Here is a 15,651-nt window from a genome sequence, read left to right on the forward strand (position 1 = left end):
AAGATAAGATTGCAATTAGTGACCAGGAAAAGAAAAATTGCTTCAAAATTATAAGGGAACATGAGAAATCAATCCAGCAGCTGCTAGATGATGCAAAAAAGAATAACATAAGACTGATTGGGCTCAATGAAGAAACAGGAGAGAGTGCAGATGACATAAAAAAAACTCTTCACAGAAGTAATGGCAGAAAACTTCCCAAGCAGGGGGAAAGAGCTTGACATACAGATAAGTGAGGCATATAGGACTCCAAATAGCCTTGATCAAAACAAATCTACACATAGGCATATAATTGTTAAGATTCCAGAAACTCAACAGAAGAACAAAGTTCTACAACCAGTTAGAGAAAAGAAACAAATCCCATACAAAGGAAAGCTCATCAGAATCACAGCAGACTTCTCAACACAAACCTTCAAGGCGAGAAGAGCTTGGAGTGACATATTCCAAGCCCTAAAAGAAAACAGCCCCCACGCCAGATTGATGTACCCTGCAAAACTATCTTTCAAAATTGATGGAGAAATAAGATACTTTCATGACAGAGAACCTTAGCAACTTCGTGAATACCAAACCAGCACTCCAAAGAATTTTACACAAAATCCTAGGAACAAACAATGAGGATCACAACCCCAAGGAAGCCGAGCAGAATGAATCCATCAGGCACAACAAGAAATTAAATGCAAAGGGGGAGAATCCAACAAAAAGAAAAAGTCATGACAAGGATAAGGGAATATGTATTAGTTATAACCATCAATGTTAATGGTCTCAATTCACCAATCAAAAGAAATAGAGTGGCAGAATGGGTCAAGAAGCAAAATCCAACAATATGCTGCATACAAGAAACACACTTAATTCAAAAGGAAACTCATAGACTGAAAGTTAAAGGGTGGACAACAATACTCTATGTGACAGGAACCCGAAAAAAAGCAGAAGTAGCTATCCTCTTTGTAGATCAAGTAGATTTCAAACCAATACTGATTAAGAGAGACGAAGAAGGACACTACATCCTTGTAAAGGGAAGAATCCAAGAGGAAGAGATGACAATCATAAATATCTATGCACCAAACACTAGTGCGCCCAACTATATAAAACAAATACTAATGGACATGAAAAGTCATATATGCACTAATACAATTGTAGTGGGGGACCTCAACACCACACTATCATAAGTAGATAAATCAACTAGACAAAAAATAAGTAATGAAATACTAGAACTCAACTGAACTCTTGAACAAATGAACTTAACAGATGTTTACAGAGTCTTCCACCCCACAAAATCACAATACACATTCTTCTCAGCTGCACATGGGTCATTCTCCAAAATAGACCACATACTCACACATAGAACATGTTTAAGGAAGTGCAAAGGAACTGAAGTTATCCCCTGTATATTATCAGACCATAGTGTGATGAAATTGGAGATCCATAGCAAAAGAAACTTGAAAAATTTCAAAAACACATGGAAATTGAACAACACACTTCTGAATAACCAATAGTCACAGGAAATAAAAGAAGAAATCAGACAGTTCCTTCAATTAAATGACAATGACAATACAATGTATCGGAATTTATGGGACACAATGAAAACAGTCTTACGGGGAAATTCATAGCAGTGAATACGCATATTAGGAAAACAGAATGAGCCCAATTAAACAACCTGATGCTGAACCTCAAGCTTCTAGAAAAAGAAGAGCAGGACAGCCCCAGAGCTCATACAAGGGAGGAAATTATAAAGATCAGAGGAGAAATCAATGCAATGGAGACTAAGAGAATGATACAAAAAATCAATGAAGCCAAGAGTTGGTTCTTCAAAAGAATCAACAAAATTGACAAACCGTTAGCCAATCTTATCAGAAAAAGGAAAGAAAAGCCCCAAATCCATGCAATTAGGAATGGAAAGGGTGAAATTACAACAGACCCAGCAGAAATCCAGAGGATCATCAATACCTACTTCCAGAACCTATACGCCAATAAGATGGACAACACAGAAGAAATGGACAGATTCCTAGATACATATGAATTACCAAAGTTGAATGAAGAGGACCTAAAAATTCTGAACAACCCAATATCAACCAAGGAAATTGAAAATGTAATTAAAAACTTATCAACTAAGAAAAGCCTGGGCTCTGATGGCTTCACTGCTGAATTCTACAAGACATTTAGAGAGGAACTACTGCCACTACTGTTTAAACTCTTCAATGAAATTGAAAGGGAAGCAATACTCCCAAGTTCATTCCTGGAAGCAAGCAACACCTTGATCCCCAAAGCAGAGAAAGACTCAACTGAGAAGGAGAACTATAGGCCAATCTCAGTAATGAACATAGATGCAAAAATCCTTAATAAGATACTGGCAAACAGAATGCAGAAGATCATCAAGAAGATCATACACCCTGATCAAGTGGGATTCATCCCAGGGATGCAGGGATGGTTCAATACATGCAAATCAATCAATATAATACACTATATCAATAGAGCCAAGGACAAAAACCATATGATTATCTCCATAGATGTAGAAAAAGCATTTGACAAAATCCAACATGCATTTATGATAAAAACCCTACCAAAAATTGGAATAGATGGTCTCTACCTCAAACTGATAGAAGCCATCTATGAAAAACCAACAGCCAATATCATACTAAATGGTCAAAAACTGAAATCCTTCCCACTAAAATCAAGAACAAGACAAGGATGTCCACTATCACCACCTTTGTTCAATATAGTTTTGGAAACATTAGCCACAGCAATTAGACAAGAGAAAGTAATAAAATGAATAAAGATAGGAAATGAAGAAGTCAAATTGTCATTATTTGCAGGTGACATGATACTCTATATAGAAGACCCCAAGAACTCCACCAAAAGTCTTCTAGACTTAACCAAATTCAGTCAAGTAGCTGGTTTCAAGGTCAACACACAAAAATCAATAGCTTTCCTCTACACCAATGACAGACACACTGAGAGAGAAATAGGGCAAATAATTCCTTTCACAATAGCATCCAAAAAACTGAAATACCTAGGAATCAACCTAATGAAAGAAATCAAATACCTTTTCTCTGAAAACAATAGCACTCTGAAAAGAGAGATTGAAGAAAATATCAGAAAATGGAAAGATATCCCCTGCTCCTGGGTAGGAAGGATCAATATAGTGAAAATGGCCATACTTCCAAAACTTCTATATAGATTCAATGCAATTCCAATTGAGATCCCTGAAGCATACTTCACAGATCCTGAGAAAACAATCCAAAAATTCATTTGGAACAAGAAGAGACCCAGAATAGCAAAAGCAATTCTAGGTAACAGAGACATGGCAGGGGGTATCACAATCCCTCACCTGCAACTCTACTACAAAGCTACCATGATAAAAACATCATGCTACTGGCAAAGAAACAGACCTGAGGACCAGTGGAACAGATTAGAAGATGCAGAAACAATGCCAGACACACTCAGCCATCTCATCTTTGATAAAGGAGCCAAACTCCCTCACTGGAGGAAAGATAGCCTCTTTAATAAATGGTGCTGGAAAAACTGGGCTTCAACTTGCCAAAGATTAAAACTAGACCTGTATCTCTCACCATGCACTAAACTAAAATCCAAATGGATTAAAGATCTAAATAATAAAATAGAAACTCTGAACCATTTGGAACAGAGGTTAGGTAGAACTCTTGAAGACATCGGTGTAGGAAAAGATTTTATGAACAAAACCTCAGTTGCCCGTGAACTAGCACAAACAATCAACAAGTGGGATCTGTTCTTATTAAAAGGCTTCTGCACAGCAAGAGCAACCACCAGCAGTGTGAAGAGACAAGCCACAATGTGGGAAAAAATCTTCACCTGCTCTTCCTCACACAAAGGTCTACTATCTCGAATCTATAAAGAACTTAAAAAGATCAGACCTCCCAAATTTAAAGACCCAATCCAAAAATGGGCATCTGAAATGAACAGACATTTCTCAGACAAAGAAGTAGAAACAGCAAATAAATACATGAAAAAATGTTCAACATCACTGGTCATTCGAGAGATGCAAATGAAAACAATGCTGAGATGCCACTTCACTCCAGAAAGAACGGCTGCTATCATGAAATGAACCAATAACAAATGCTGGCTGGGCTGTGGGGAAAGAGGAACCCTGCTCCACTGCTGGTGGGAGTGTAGACTGGTGCAAGCACTGTGGAAATCAGTATGGAGATACCTCAAAGAACTAGGACTGGAAGTTCCATTTGACCCCGCTATTCCACTGCTGGGGATCTTCCCCAAAGAATTAAAAGAATCATACCACAGAGATATATGTGCACCCATGTTCATAGCAGCACAGTTTGTGATAGGTAAAACTTGGAAACAGCCCAAATGCCCATCAACTGGAGACTGGCTCAAGAAATTGTGGATTTTTTATCAAATGGAATACTACTCAGCCATAAAAAATGAGCAATTAGAGACATTTATAGCTAAGTGGATGCACATTGAAGCGATACTCTTAAGTGAAATAAATAGGACACACATGTATAAACACAGAATAGTTTCTCTGGTGTGAGAAATTGAAAGTGTAAATGGGGAGTAAAATGTATGATAGGTAATGTGACATAGGAAGAAAAGGGGCAAAGGGGAAGGAAGTGGGAGGGGTATGGGAAAGCCAGGAAGGGAATGGTATTAATATGAGAAAATGGAAAAATGGGAACAAAATCTTTGTAAATAGGAAGGAATGGAGGGGTTGAAGGGAGGGCTGGGCAAGGGTGAAAAATAAGAACCAAGAGAGATTATGTAAAGGTGCAAATTTCTAATGATGAATGTCATTATATTGTATACCTAAAATGTACCAATGATTAGAATGAATAATTGATAATGCAAAATAGGAAGAAAAGGTCCAAAGGGGTAGGGGTAGTGGGAGAGCCTGGGGAAAGGCAAGAAGGGAAAGGAAAAATGCTGAGAAATGGAAAAAATGGAAATAAAGTCTTTGTAAATAGGGAAGGGTGGAGGGGGTGAAGGGAGGGCTAGGAATGGGGCAAAAATAAAAACCAAGATGCATTATGTAAAGGTACAATTCCCAATGAGAAATGTAATTGTGTTGTATACCTACAATGTACCAATAAAAGAATTTAATACAAAAGAAATGCTTCAGTTAGGAACTGCAGCTCTGTGAAGGATTCTTCTATCCTTTTGCCCAAATAATAAGACTATCACATGACTGTTTTAAAAGGTTAGCTATTTTTGGTCTATTTTCTCTCTTAACTGCGTAAGCCCCTGACAAGATCTCCTCTTTATTATTGTTGCTCCTTTCTTATAATCTTAAGAAAATAAATTCCAGTTCATATTAGGCTTCTCCCATTCTAGCCCAGTTTGAATCTCCTGAAAGAACTCCATCATTAGGCTAGTCCCTGGAGGGAAAGGCTGAAGATCCAATAGCAATGCTCTTTTGTGTAATTGCATTGAATGTCTACAGTAACAGGCAAGCCACCCACACGGCACAGAGACCATGGTGACAGTGATGCAATGGCCAGGGCACTGGTTTTATCCTTGGTAGAGGCTATGATGTGAGGCAAATGAAATCAGGATTTGCAATAAGAATGATGAAAGGAAGGGAAGATGTTCTAAATATGAAGAAATAAGAGTAACTGAATCAAAGGAAAGGAATCACTTCAATTATTTTGCTTTGAGGAAAAAAATAAGCATCAATCTCAGTCAAGATGTGATTATTGCTATTCCCAACTCTAATAAATCAATGTGAAATACTGAAAAATGGGAAAGTTCAGACCCTAAAAGCTTTTGTTTTCAATTACAAGATAGGCAAATAAATTACAAATGGACTGATAAAATTGTTTAGCAACAGTTAATCAATGGTTAAGAAGTTACAATGAAAACTCATAGTCAAAACCCTGGGCGTGGTGACTCATGCCTGGAATCTTAGTGCTCTGGGATGTAAAGCAGGAGAATCTTAAATTCAAATCTAGTTTGGACAACTTCATAAATTAATAAGACTCTGTCTCAAAATTAACAACAAGAAGAACAACAACAAAAGGGCTGGGGATGAACCCAACAAGGGCTTGGGTTCAATACCCAGTTTTGTCGGCGGGTGGGGGGGGGGACCAAAAAATCCCTGAAACATTTTTTAAAAAGCAAATACGATCCTTTATAGACCTGACATTACCATATGAATGATCCTATAAGTTCCACAGAGAAAAATTATGGGATAATTTAAAGCAGGGACCATTGACTCTTTAGGGAATGTAGTCCTCAGACATAATGAAATATTCAAAATCCAAACTTGAGAACTACTCCAAGAACTTGTAAATTATCAACCTTTCAAACAAAAAATTTGTACACCATTTTACAGAAAATATTTAAAAAATAGATTTCGTGTCTAAAATAAGCCTACTTTTGAAGTGAAAAAAACTATCATTGACTTATTTTATGGGTCAGATGTGATGAAGCATTTTTGACATCCTGTTAATTAGTGAGTCAAAGCAAGAACATAATATGTCTAAAACTGTGCCTAAGAAGAGTAAAACAAAATGCCTTTGATTAGGATTCTCAGGGTAAAAGATTACTCTTAGAAGTATAATTATTTATTTGTAATGAGCCTTGGTACTTAACAAGGTTAAGTATCTTCCCTTCAAATTCCCATATTAGGCCAATTAATTGTTAGAAATATTTATTAATTGATAAAGAAAATAGGAAGAGGAATAATTCTTTAAAAAGATATCTGAAAAGCTTCATTTTTGCACAACATTCACTAATATTTGTTGGATATACTATATGCACACACAGGAGGCATCAAAAGTGAAACAAGGAATGACAAGTTTAAAGCATGTTTTATGATGCCTATTTTCTGACTAGAGTGACAGACAAAAAGCAAACAGGTAGAGAGGTGTGTCATGAAGAACGTACAAGAGAATCATCTAAAGAAAAGAAGACAGTTAACAGTATGGGCTAGGTGGTCAGAGATGCAGTCAAGAAGGGGTATATAAGGAGGAATACTGAAGCACAGATTACAGTATAAAATAAATTAGAAACTCCTAAAGTAGCTCTCATCACTGATGCTATGTTGTACAGAGGCAGCCAGGCATGGGATATAGGCAGTAAAGCATTACACTTCCAAGACATAGTTTGAATTTAAAACTGATCTTGTCAAATATGACATACAATATAACATTTAGGTAAAAATAGGGTTGATATCTATAGCGGCATAAATATGTCAATGCATAAATGGACATCAGAAAACAAAATGCACAAAAGTGCGACCTTGTAATGAATTTTTTTTTTTTTGTACCGGGGATCAAACTTGGGACCCTGCACTTGTGAGGCAGCCAGCAGAACCACTGAGCTAAATCCCCAGCCCACGACCTTGTAGATAAGGGTGGATGTGGAAAACCAAGGTAGTGACGAACAGTGGGGCCTTTCACACAGATAGCCTATTTCAGAGTTTCATAAGTAAAATATATTCATGTATTGTTTCTGTAATTAATTTATAGACAAAATTAAAAATCAATTTTTAACAAAAATTAAAATGAATGGAAAGTTGATAAATCAAAAGCAGAACACAACTTCTAATTTCAGCCTTATAACTGCAATCTTGAAAGCATCATTTAAGCATTTCTTTTCTGTATTAAAAGAAGCAGCAATATATCTTCACTGTTGATTATACTTGAAGGATCTATACTAAAATTTAAAAGTATTGTGCATATTAACATGAAACATTATCACAATAGAAGAACAGATGTGGAAAAAAATAAAATTGTCTTACTCTTTATTGTTTAAAAATTCAGGCAGAAAAACAACTTTAATGATGAAACAATCCGATAAAAAGTGCAATGGGACAGAAAATCTATCATGGGGAGCCTTTTGATCATTTTTCAGATACAACAAGGAAGCATGAACTACATTGATCTCTTGAGATTATCTGCTTTGAAACACAAGTAAACACATTCCTTCTCTGAGGGTAATTTTTTCTTCAAGGCCAATTTAGAAATTGAGTTTTGTAAAGCAATATATGTTCTTTGTGATGGATAAGTCATGCTATCAGCAGATGTTAAGGAAAGTAGAGTGTGATGGATTCTGAAGGTTAACAGCAACCTCAAAGACCAAGAGGTTGTAAATTAAATTTAACACCTTATTCTGTGTGTAAAAGAAGTTAAGAGAAGGCCCAAACAGAAAAATGTTCCCTCTTGCAGTGTTCCTTTAATAGTCCTAAAAGACTTTTAGAATTACTTTTCCTCTGCTTAAATCAACAGAGAAGCATACTTTACCCATCAAAAGATAACAAAGTTATACCAAAGATGGCTCTTATTCAAAGAGATAATCAAACAGCCATCACGAGTGTAAGGAAGAATATTTTTCTTTAGTAGAAAATATTTGATTAGAGTTTTATAGCATTGCATTCTTCCCTTGGTTGTACATAGAGTAAGCAACACCTCAGAACACGCCACCAGAGTTTGCCCAGTGAGTTGTTGGGAAACAGAGTAAGACTGAGAACACTTTACCACCTAAATTTCTCTATGAAATTTAAAAAATAATAAATAATGACATCGGTAAAAATAATCAGCTCGTATTACCAACAGGACAAGGGAATCTCCTTAAGTGATTAGGTTTCAAGGATCCCTAAAATATCAGAATTTACACCAAATAAGTATGTTCAATATTATTGATTGCTTACCAATTAAAGATAATTGTCATTTAAATTATATCAATACTGTAAGACTGAGAAAATTGTTAGGGGATTTTCACTTTTTCTAGAAATACTGAAAATATCCCTCTGCTTGACTCTTTGGTCAAAGGTAACATCATAAAATCCCAGATATAGATCATATGTGAGATGAAGAACATCAGGAAAACTCTTAGAATAAAAGGAACCCAACAAATGGTGTTCTGTCGAACAACATGCACATGGTAGTATTAGTGTTTGTGATCGACTGAGTTTTATCTTCCCTCCACACCAAAACAAACAAACAAACAAATGTTTGTAACATACTGAAAGTATTAGAGTTTAAAACTTAACCATGGATTTTTCCGCTTTTGAGACATAAAAATCTCATCGAATTACTAACGTGTTAACGATGGGTTTGATCAGATATATTGCAATTGCTTGCACCAACAGCTATTTAAAAAGCCCAGAATCCTTATCCTTAATTCCAGCAATTATTTTCTTGTGTGCATGCGTATGTAAAACATGAGTAAAAAATTAAATAACAAAGTTTTCATAACAATACAATTTGGAAAGAACATATACATATTGCATTATTCTGATAATAGATTGAAGGTCATGCAAGTAATGTGTTGGATAAATGATGACGGAGATTGCTGTTTTTTTCTGCAGTGCTAAGAGGAATTCCTAGCCAAAGACACTGAAACAGCCTTGTGCTTCTATAATTCTAAAAGAGCAAGCTTTTAAAAAATCCTCATGAAATTCACATCGTACTGTGCCTCACACAGGAGGTAATGCGATCCTATCTTGGGCAGTATCTTGATGGTCTCGTGACAGGCAAACACATTCATCATGGGATCCTGCAGACGCAAAGGGGGACGGCTGCTTTCTGCCTGCGGCTCATGTCGCGCTGAGCATCTTCCTGCTAACGCGCAGGTGAATGGAATAATGTAACAATCTTTGAATATTCAGTCCAAAGAAATGTAAGAAAGTATCCATTACTTACGTTTTTGAGTCATCCCACAACACACAATAGGGATTGAAAGTACCCTAAAAATAAGCAGAGAGAGAATAAATCAATCTTGAGTGTACACATGAAATATTAAAGGCTTTTGCAAAATGCAAAGATAATGGTGAGTTTCTAATCTCAGGGAAGACACTAAATATCCTTTGTTGATTTTTTTTTTTTTATAAGAAGCTTGCATTTCTTTTCTCACCATTTTGGTAACTCATTTTGTGAAACTGTACGAAAGTAATATATTTGTTCCATCTCTGATAACCCATGTTAAATTCTGTTGAAAACTGAAAGTGAAAGTCTCATGTACTGCAAGTCTATGTTTTTAAAGTTCATTTATCTGTACACTGAGATTTCAACTTCATATTTGTTTCTCTAAAATATTAATTGTCAGATTAATTTAGGGAGGCCAAGTTATTCATAGTGTCTATGTCACAGTGAGATACCCTGCACTGTGCCCGTGTGGTCACCACCTCTACTTTCCCTTCAGCCTCCAACTGGTTGTTCCTAGATGAAGGGCTGGTGGTATTAACTATCCACAGCCAGAGGGCTGGCTGACTTGTATCATCCTGGTCAACAGCTTGTGGCTGGATAGAATCACACTTAATGAAACTTTTAGAAAAAACTGCTAGACTTTCATTCAGTTTCATAATTATGTGTTGAGCATCCATCATGATTTTCAGGATGACATAATGAGTTTTCTTAACTACTTCCTGTTTTGAAGAGTTCTAATCATTGGAACACATTTTTTTCCTTTCTGCCTGTTTACATATTTTGGGCCTTATTTTGGCCTGTGAAACTAATCTAATTTTTTCTTTAAGCAAAATTTTTAGATATCTACTTCCAAAAAGTCTTCTCTCGTCTCTTAAATGTTTTCTGTAGGTTTCAAGATCCCTTATCCTCCCTGTCACTCACTTCCTGGAGCATACACTTTAAAGTCCATTTAGGGATCTTGAAAACAGCCCAAATGCCCATCAACTGATGAGTGGATGAAGAAGATGTAGTTTTTTAATACTCTGCCATAAAGAAGGATGAGCTTCAGACATTTATAGCCATATGGATGGACCTTGATACTATACTCCTAAGTGAAATAAACCAGATACACATGTTTAAATACCACATTGTTTCTCTGGTGTGAGAAACTGAAAGAGGAAATAAGGATTGAAATGTAAAATCGATGTTGGGAAATTAGAAGAAAGTGTTCAAATGGGAATGGGAACAAGGGAGGAGGGAGGCAGGAAGGAAGGAAGGGACAAGAAAAAAGTGAAAATAGAAGGAAAAAATGAAAACAAAGCTTTTGTACATAGAGAGGGGAGGGGGGTTGGGGGATGGACTAAAAAATAAATTAATAAAAAATAAAGTCTATGTAGGGAAATCGCCCCCTTGTGACCAGTCCATCCTAGCAAAGTAGTACTTTTGCCTCCAATTCCAAGGCCTCATTCCTAACAACCGAATTAAAATCATGTCAGGTATTTGATATTATTTTCCTGAGCTCCCCAGGTATTATTCCTACATAACAGTCCTCTAGGAGTTTTTAAAGTCTGATTTTGGCATCCTGCATATTCACTATTGCTTCCAAGCTTTGTCTCATTTTAGGATTAAGAAACAAACAAGATTATCTATGTGCTCACCCAACCAAATGATTGATAAAATTCATGAACAAGTCAACAGCATTTAAAGAATTCAGTCCCCAAACAAGCCACTGCCTCCCTACTACAGGTGGCTTGCTTCCTCGGTAGCAGCCCTGAGGCCTCAGTCCTGCCCACAAGCAATCACTGAACCATATCTTGCAAGGAGACCTCTTCAAAGGTTTAGGCAGGGACTTGGTGAGGCGTACCCTTGTAAGTGACATTTCCAGGTACATTATAGAAGTTTGTTAAATATAAAAAAAAGCTCACTCACCTAAAGTTTATGAAACCTACTCCAACTGTATTTATTATTCATTTGACTAAGTGTTCTCCAGCTCTCTCAGAGACTCCACCCAATGTATCCTTCTTGTTATCAAAGGCTCCTTCCTCTAAGCCCGACCACTAAGACACAAAGACACCCCCTTCCCCGAATGGCATCACAGTCCTATATAAGGCGATAAGGGACATATGGGTTTTTCATATACCAACAAAGAGAAATAGAAATGTCAGGAGTCTGTGAGTATTAGAGCAAATTTCATGGAGAAGTGGGTCCCTGGCCGGTACTTAGAAGACACAGATGTGGACGTTCATGGGACAACAGAAGAAATGGTGTTGCCAACTGGTTTCTTCTTCTGCCTTATAGGATCTTACTTAGTTTTCTCTGGATGTTTCATTACCTTGTGACTTTTGAATACATACTCAGCACAGCTAAGATGTTGTAAAACAGTTAGCTGTATTTATCTAGGGTTTTACTCAAAGGGCTCCAGAGTGCTGTATACACAACAATACCCTTGAGCTATCTATACAAGAAGGGGAACAGGAATCCAGATTTAGTGGATATAGAAACCAACAGTAGATGAGGAAACAGATAATGTATCCTCAAATCTAACCCACTGAGTTTATTAATCTATGATTTAAAGTTAAATCTCTATGTAAGTCCATATTCCATATAAGTATTATTTCCTTAGTACTTTATAATTATTCTTCATAAAATGTTACAACAAAAGAAAATGATTAGAAAATACAATATAGACTTAATTTTTGGATACTTTTTCTTGTTTACTCCCTGAAAGAACTTTCAGATGAAAGTATGAAGGTGGGAAAAACTTTTTCCTGCTTACTCATGTCTTTGTCAACATTTAATTTTATCTTGTACACTCTTAACTGCATCCTTCTCTCTCTTCCTGTCCTTAACACCAGACTTCTGAAAATCATGACACATTCCAAGTACACCATCAAATCTTGGGTTTCTTTATTTTGGGATCCACAAGCAGATGCTCCTCCATGAACATTTAGTATAGTCACTAATGCACAGGAATGCGGGCTGAGGTCATTAATCTAAATATTCAAACCTTAGAAAAATAGAAAAAAATAATTAGAGAAATCTTAGTTCCTGGAGAGCCCAGTTACTTAGGGCATAAGAATGTAAGATGAGAATCATCAAGCAAAAACCAATAATTAATGAATTCTAAAAACCTGGTTATTCCTCTAATAGACTATTTGGAAAATATTTGTTATGATTTTCAGACACTTTCTCAAAGGGACTGTGCAACATTCCTCGTATGAGGACTAAGCAGGAAATTATTACCAGGAGACAGAGCAGGAAAGCAGGCAGTGTGAGATGCAATGGTGGGAGCAAGAGGAAAAGGATCAGGCTGGGAGCTCCCTACAAGAGCAGAAACAAACTGAACAGAAGTTGTCAGGTAAATGAGACAGATGGCTGAAGAAGATGCATGTACTGAGCTGTCAATATACTCAACACTCACAACCATTAGAACTGCATGCATTTGAAAACTTTCGGAAAAGATATGTTCATCCTGACAAACAAGTTTTTGGCAAAACAAACAACCAAACAAACAATCTGCCCCTCCTGGCTCCACTCAAAATAACAGAGTTCAATTTAAGTTAAACAGATTTCATCAGCCACTTTTCAGCATTTTAAGCATGCACCACAACCTAAATACCCTAATTACCACAGATGTTCTCCACACTGCTTTCAGGGATATTTGACATTTTCTTTTACTTCTCTCCTAGTCAACAGGCTTGCTATCTTCATCATCTTCAAACATTTTCTCTGAACATACTCTCAAATCAACTGGCACATTTATAAAAAATGTAGAGTCTCTGGTACTAGAAATGCTGAGATTTGGGAGAATCTAGAAATAAACACTTTAATAATTCCTCCTTCTAAACTTCATAATTTTTATTGACATCTACCGAGCTCAGATAGTGAAAATGTTTAAACTCTATTTATCTAGCAATTTTTAAATTTATAAGAAAATATTTATTATAATCATTACTCTGTACAATAGATCATTAAAACTTCTTCCTCCTGTCTACCTGTAACTTTGTGAGGTTACAGATCTGCTAATTAGCCTGATTTAATCCTTCCTTGTTGTAAATATATATCAACACATCACTTTATACCACATAAAAATGTGCACTTATTATTTGTCAATTAAAAATCAATTTGAAAATAAAATGGTTATTTGTCAACACTTCTTATTCAAACTTGCTTAATATTCATATGCTAAATTGCTAATCTAGAAACTTCTCAACTTTCTTACATTTTCATAGCTCTCTTGAAACAAAAATAATCTCTTGCTTGTGGAGGCAAAACAAGCGGATAGGCGAAGTAGCTAAGGACACAAGAAGGGCAGTGACTTTATCTTAGCTATTTTAGTATTTCCAACATTCCTATCAGATGGCCAAGGTCATTCTCTCTGTCATGTCATCCAGTGAAGTGGACTTTAGCTTCTCCATTAAGGACGGGCGAGAGAAAAACTCTTCACTGAATTATCCTTCCTCTGTTTAATTTTCTAAACTTTAGACAACAATGTACATAAAAAGGTCTGGGAGAGAGCATGCTTAGCATGTGTAAGGACCTGGGTTCAATCCCCAGAGGATGCGTACAGATTGAAAGAAAGAGAGAGAGAGAGAGAGAGAGGGATTTTGCTGAGCTTCTCTTTCCTTAATTTCCCCACTAAAGTATAATTGTTGTTATTGTACACAACAGCACAGAGATTTTGCGGATTTCTCAAGAATCCCTTCAACTGACATGACTTCCAAAAGACTAATTTACATGCAGCTTATAATTTTAATGCTACTTGAGAAAGACACTTTAAAAACCTCAAAGGAGCTAAGAGGCTACTCACATAGCCCCAAAGTAATCCCTGAGGAGGCTAAGTTGATCTTGACCTATCTATCTATCTATCTATCTATCTATCTATCTATCTATCTAACCATCCATCCATCCATCCATCCATCCATCTGGAGAGAGAAATAGGGAGAGAGTGAGACAGGGAGTAGGAGAGACAAAAATTTTGATTAAGCCAGGTCTTACTTTGACTTGGTTTTAAACACCCAGAAGGAAAATATGAGCAAAAAATTAGATATATAGAGAGTAATAGCAATATTAAATGCAATGCTGGGCTAGGTATAAACACGGGCTCTAAACACTACACCTGGCCCTGACAGAAGTCTCCAACTGCACCGATAACTTATAGTAACAGTAAGTTTTCAGTGCCAGTTCCACTAGTCCTTCCAAAATGTGTCCTTTAGCTTCCTTTAATATATTCTCATCATGTTATTGGAGTGTACTATCAAGTAACTCTCAGGTGAAGATTTAGCTTTTTGTATGGGGGGGCCTATAAAATAAAAAAGGCAATATAAATATTCTAGATACTAATCATAATTCCTTTTGTGGTACAAGTTTTATCTACTTTAAACATTATATATTTTTTTGTTGTTGTTGTTACTGGGAATCAAACTCAGGGCCTCTCGCTTGCCAGGAAGGTGCTGCACCACTGAGCTACATCCCTGGCCCAAGACATTATATGTTTATATTATCTGAAGCCAATCATTACAAAAGATCTTCTAAGTAGAGCCCTATGGCAAAATTCTTATGGCCCAATAGTAAAACTAAATGATATCTTTATTTAGTATATTCACTCATCACTATTATATTTAAAATAAGAGGACATTAGACTTTTTATTGACAAAACAGGGAGGAGTCTGTATGCTTTTTAGCTCAACCTATTGTATTTGGATAAACAGCTCAAAACAAACAGAAGTTAATATTGAAGACTTATGCCAAACATTGCTGACTTCTACCATTTCTTTGGAGCCATTATTCATGGATATTTTAACTTTTTTCTGGCTATAAAATGAAGTTTAAGCATCAATAATTTGCTAACATTCTTGTACTCTCTTCTAGACTATAAAAGGAGGATGGTTTATCAAACAACAAAATTCATCTTCCTTTGTCTCCTTTATTCAGAGTGAGACTTAATCCCTAGTCAGGCAGGACCAAAGCCTCTCCTCAGCCCAAAGCAGTGATAAGAAAGCAAATCTTTGGCCCTTCTGCATCTCTCAAGGCATAAGAA

The 15,651-nt window shown here is 36.3% G+C and overlaps 1 protein-coding gene across 5 annotated transcripts in view; it reads right to left on the minus strand.

The window, feature by feature from the left end:
- Adgrb3 (adhesion G protein-coupled receptor B3) overlaps positions 1-15,651 on the minus strand; it is a 697,560-nt gene that overhangs the window by 269,815 nt on the left and 412,094 nt on the right. For all 5 annotated transcript variants that reach the window (XM_013072656.3, XM_004846114.4, XM_087204896.1 and 2 more), the window contains one exon: positions 9,630-9,673. In XM_013072656.3, coding sequence (XP_012928110.1) covers positions 9,630-9,673 — 44 coding nt within the window. The remainder of the gene's footprint in view (positions 1-9,629; positions 9,674-15,651) is intronic.

This window comes from Heterocephalus glaber, unplaced genomic scaffold, assembly GCF_053883595.1.
Source record: "Heterocephalus glaber isolate CG9 unplaced genomic scaffold, H.glaber_assembly_v1.0 deba00000594, whole genome shotgun sequence".
Lineage (NCBI taxonomy): Eukaryota > Metazoa > Chordata > Mammalia > Rodentia > Bathyergidae > Heterocephalus > Heterocephalus glaber.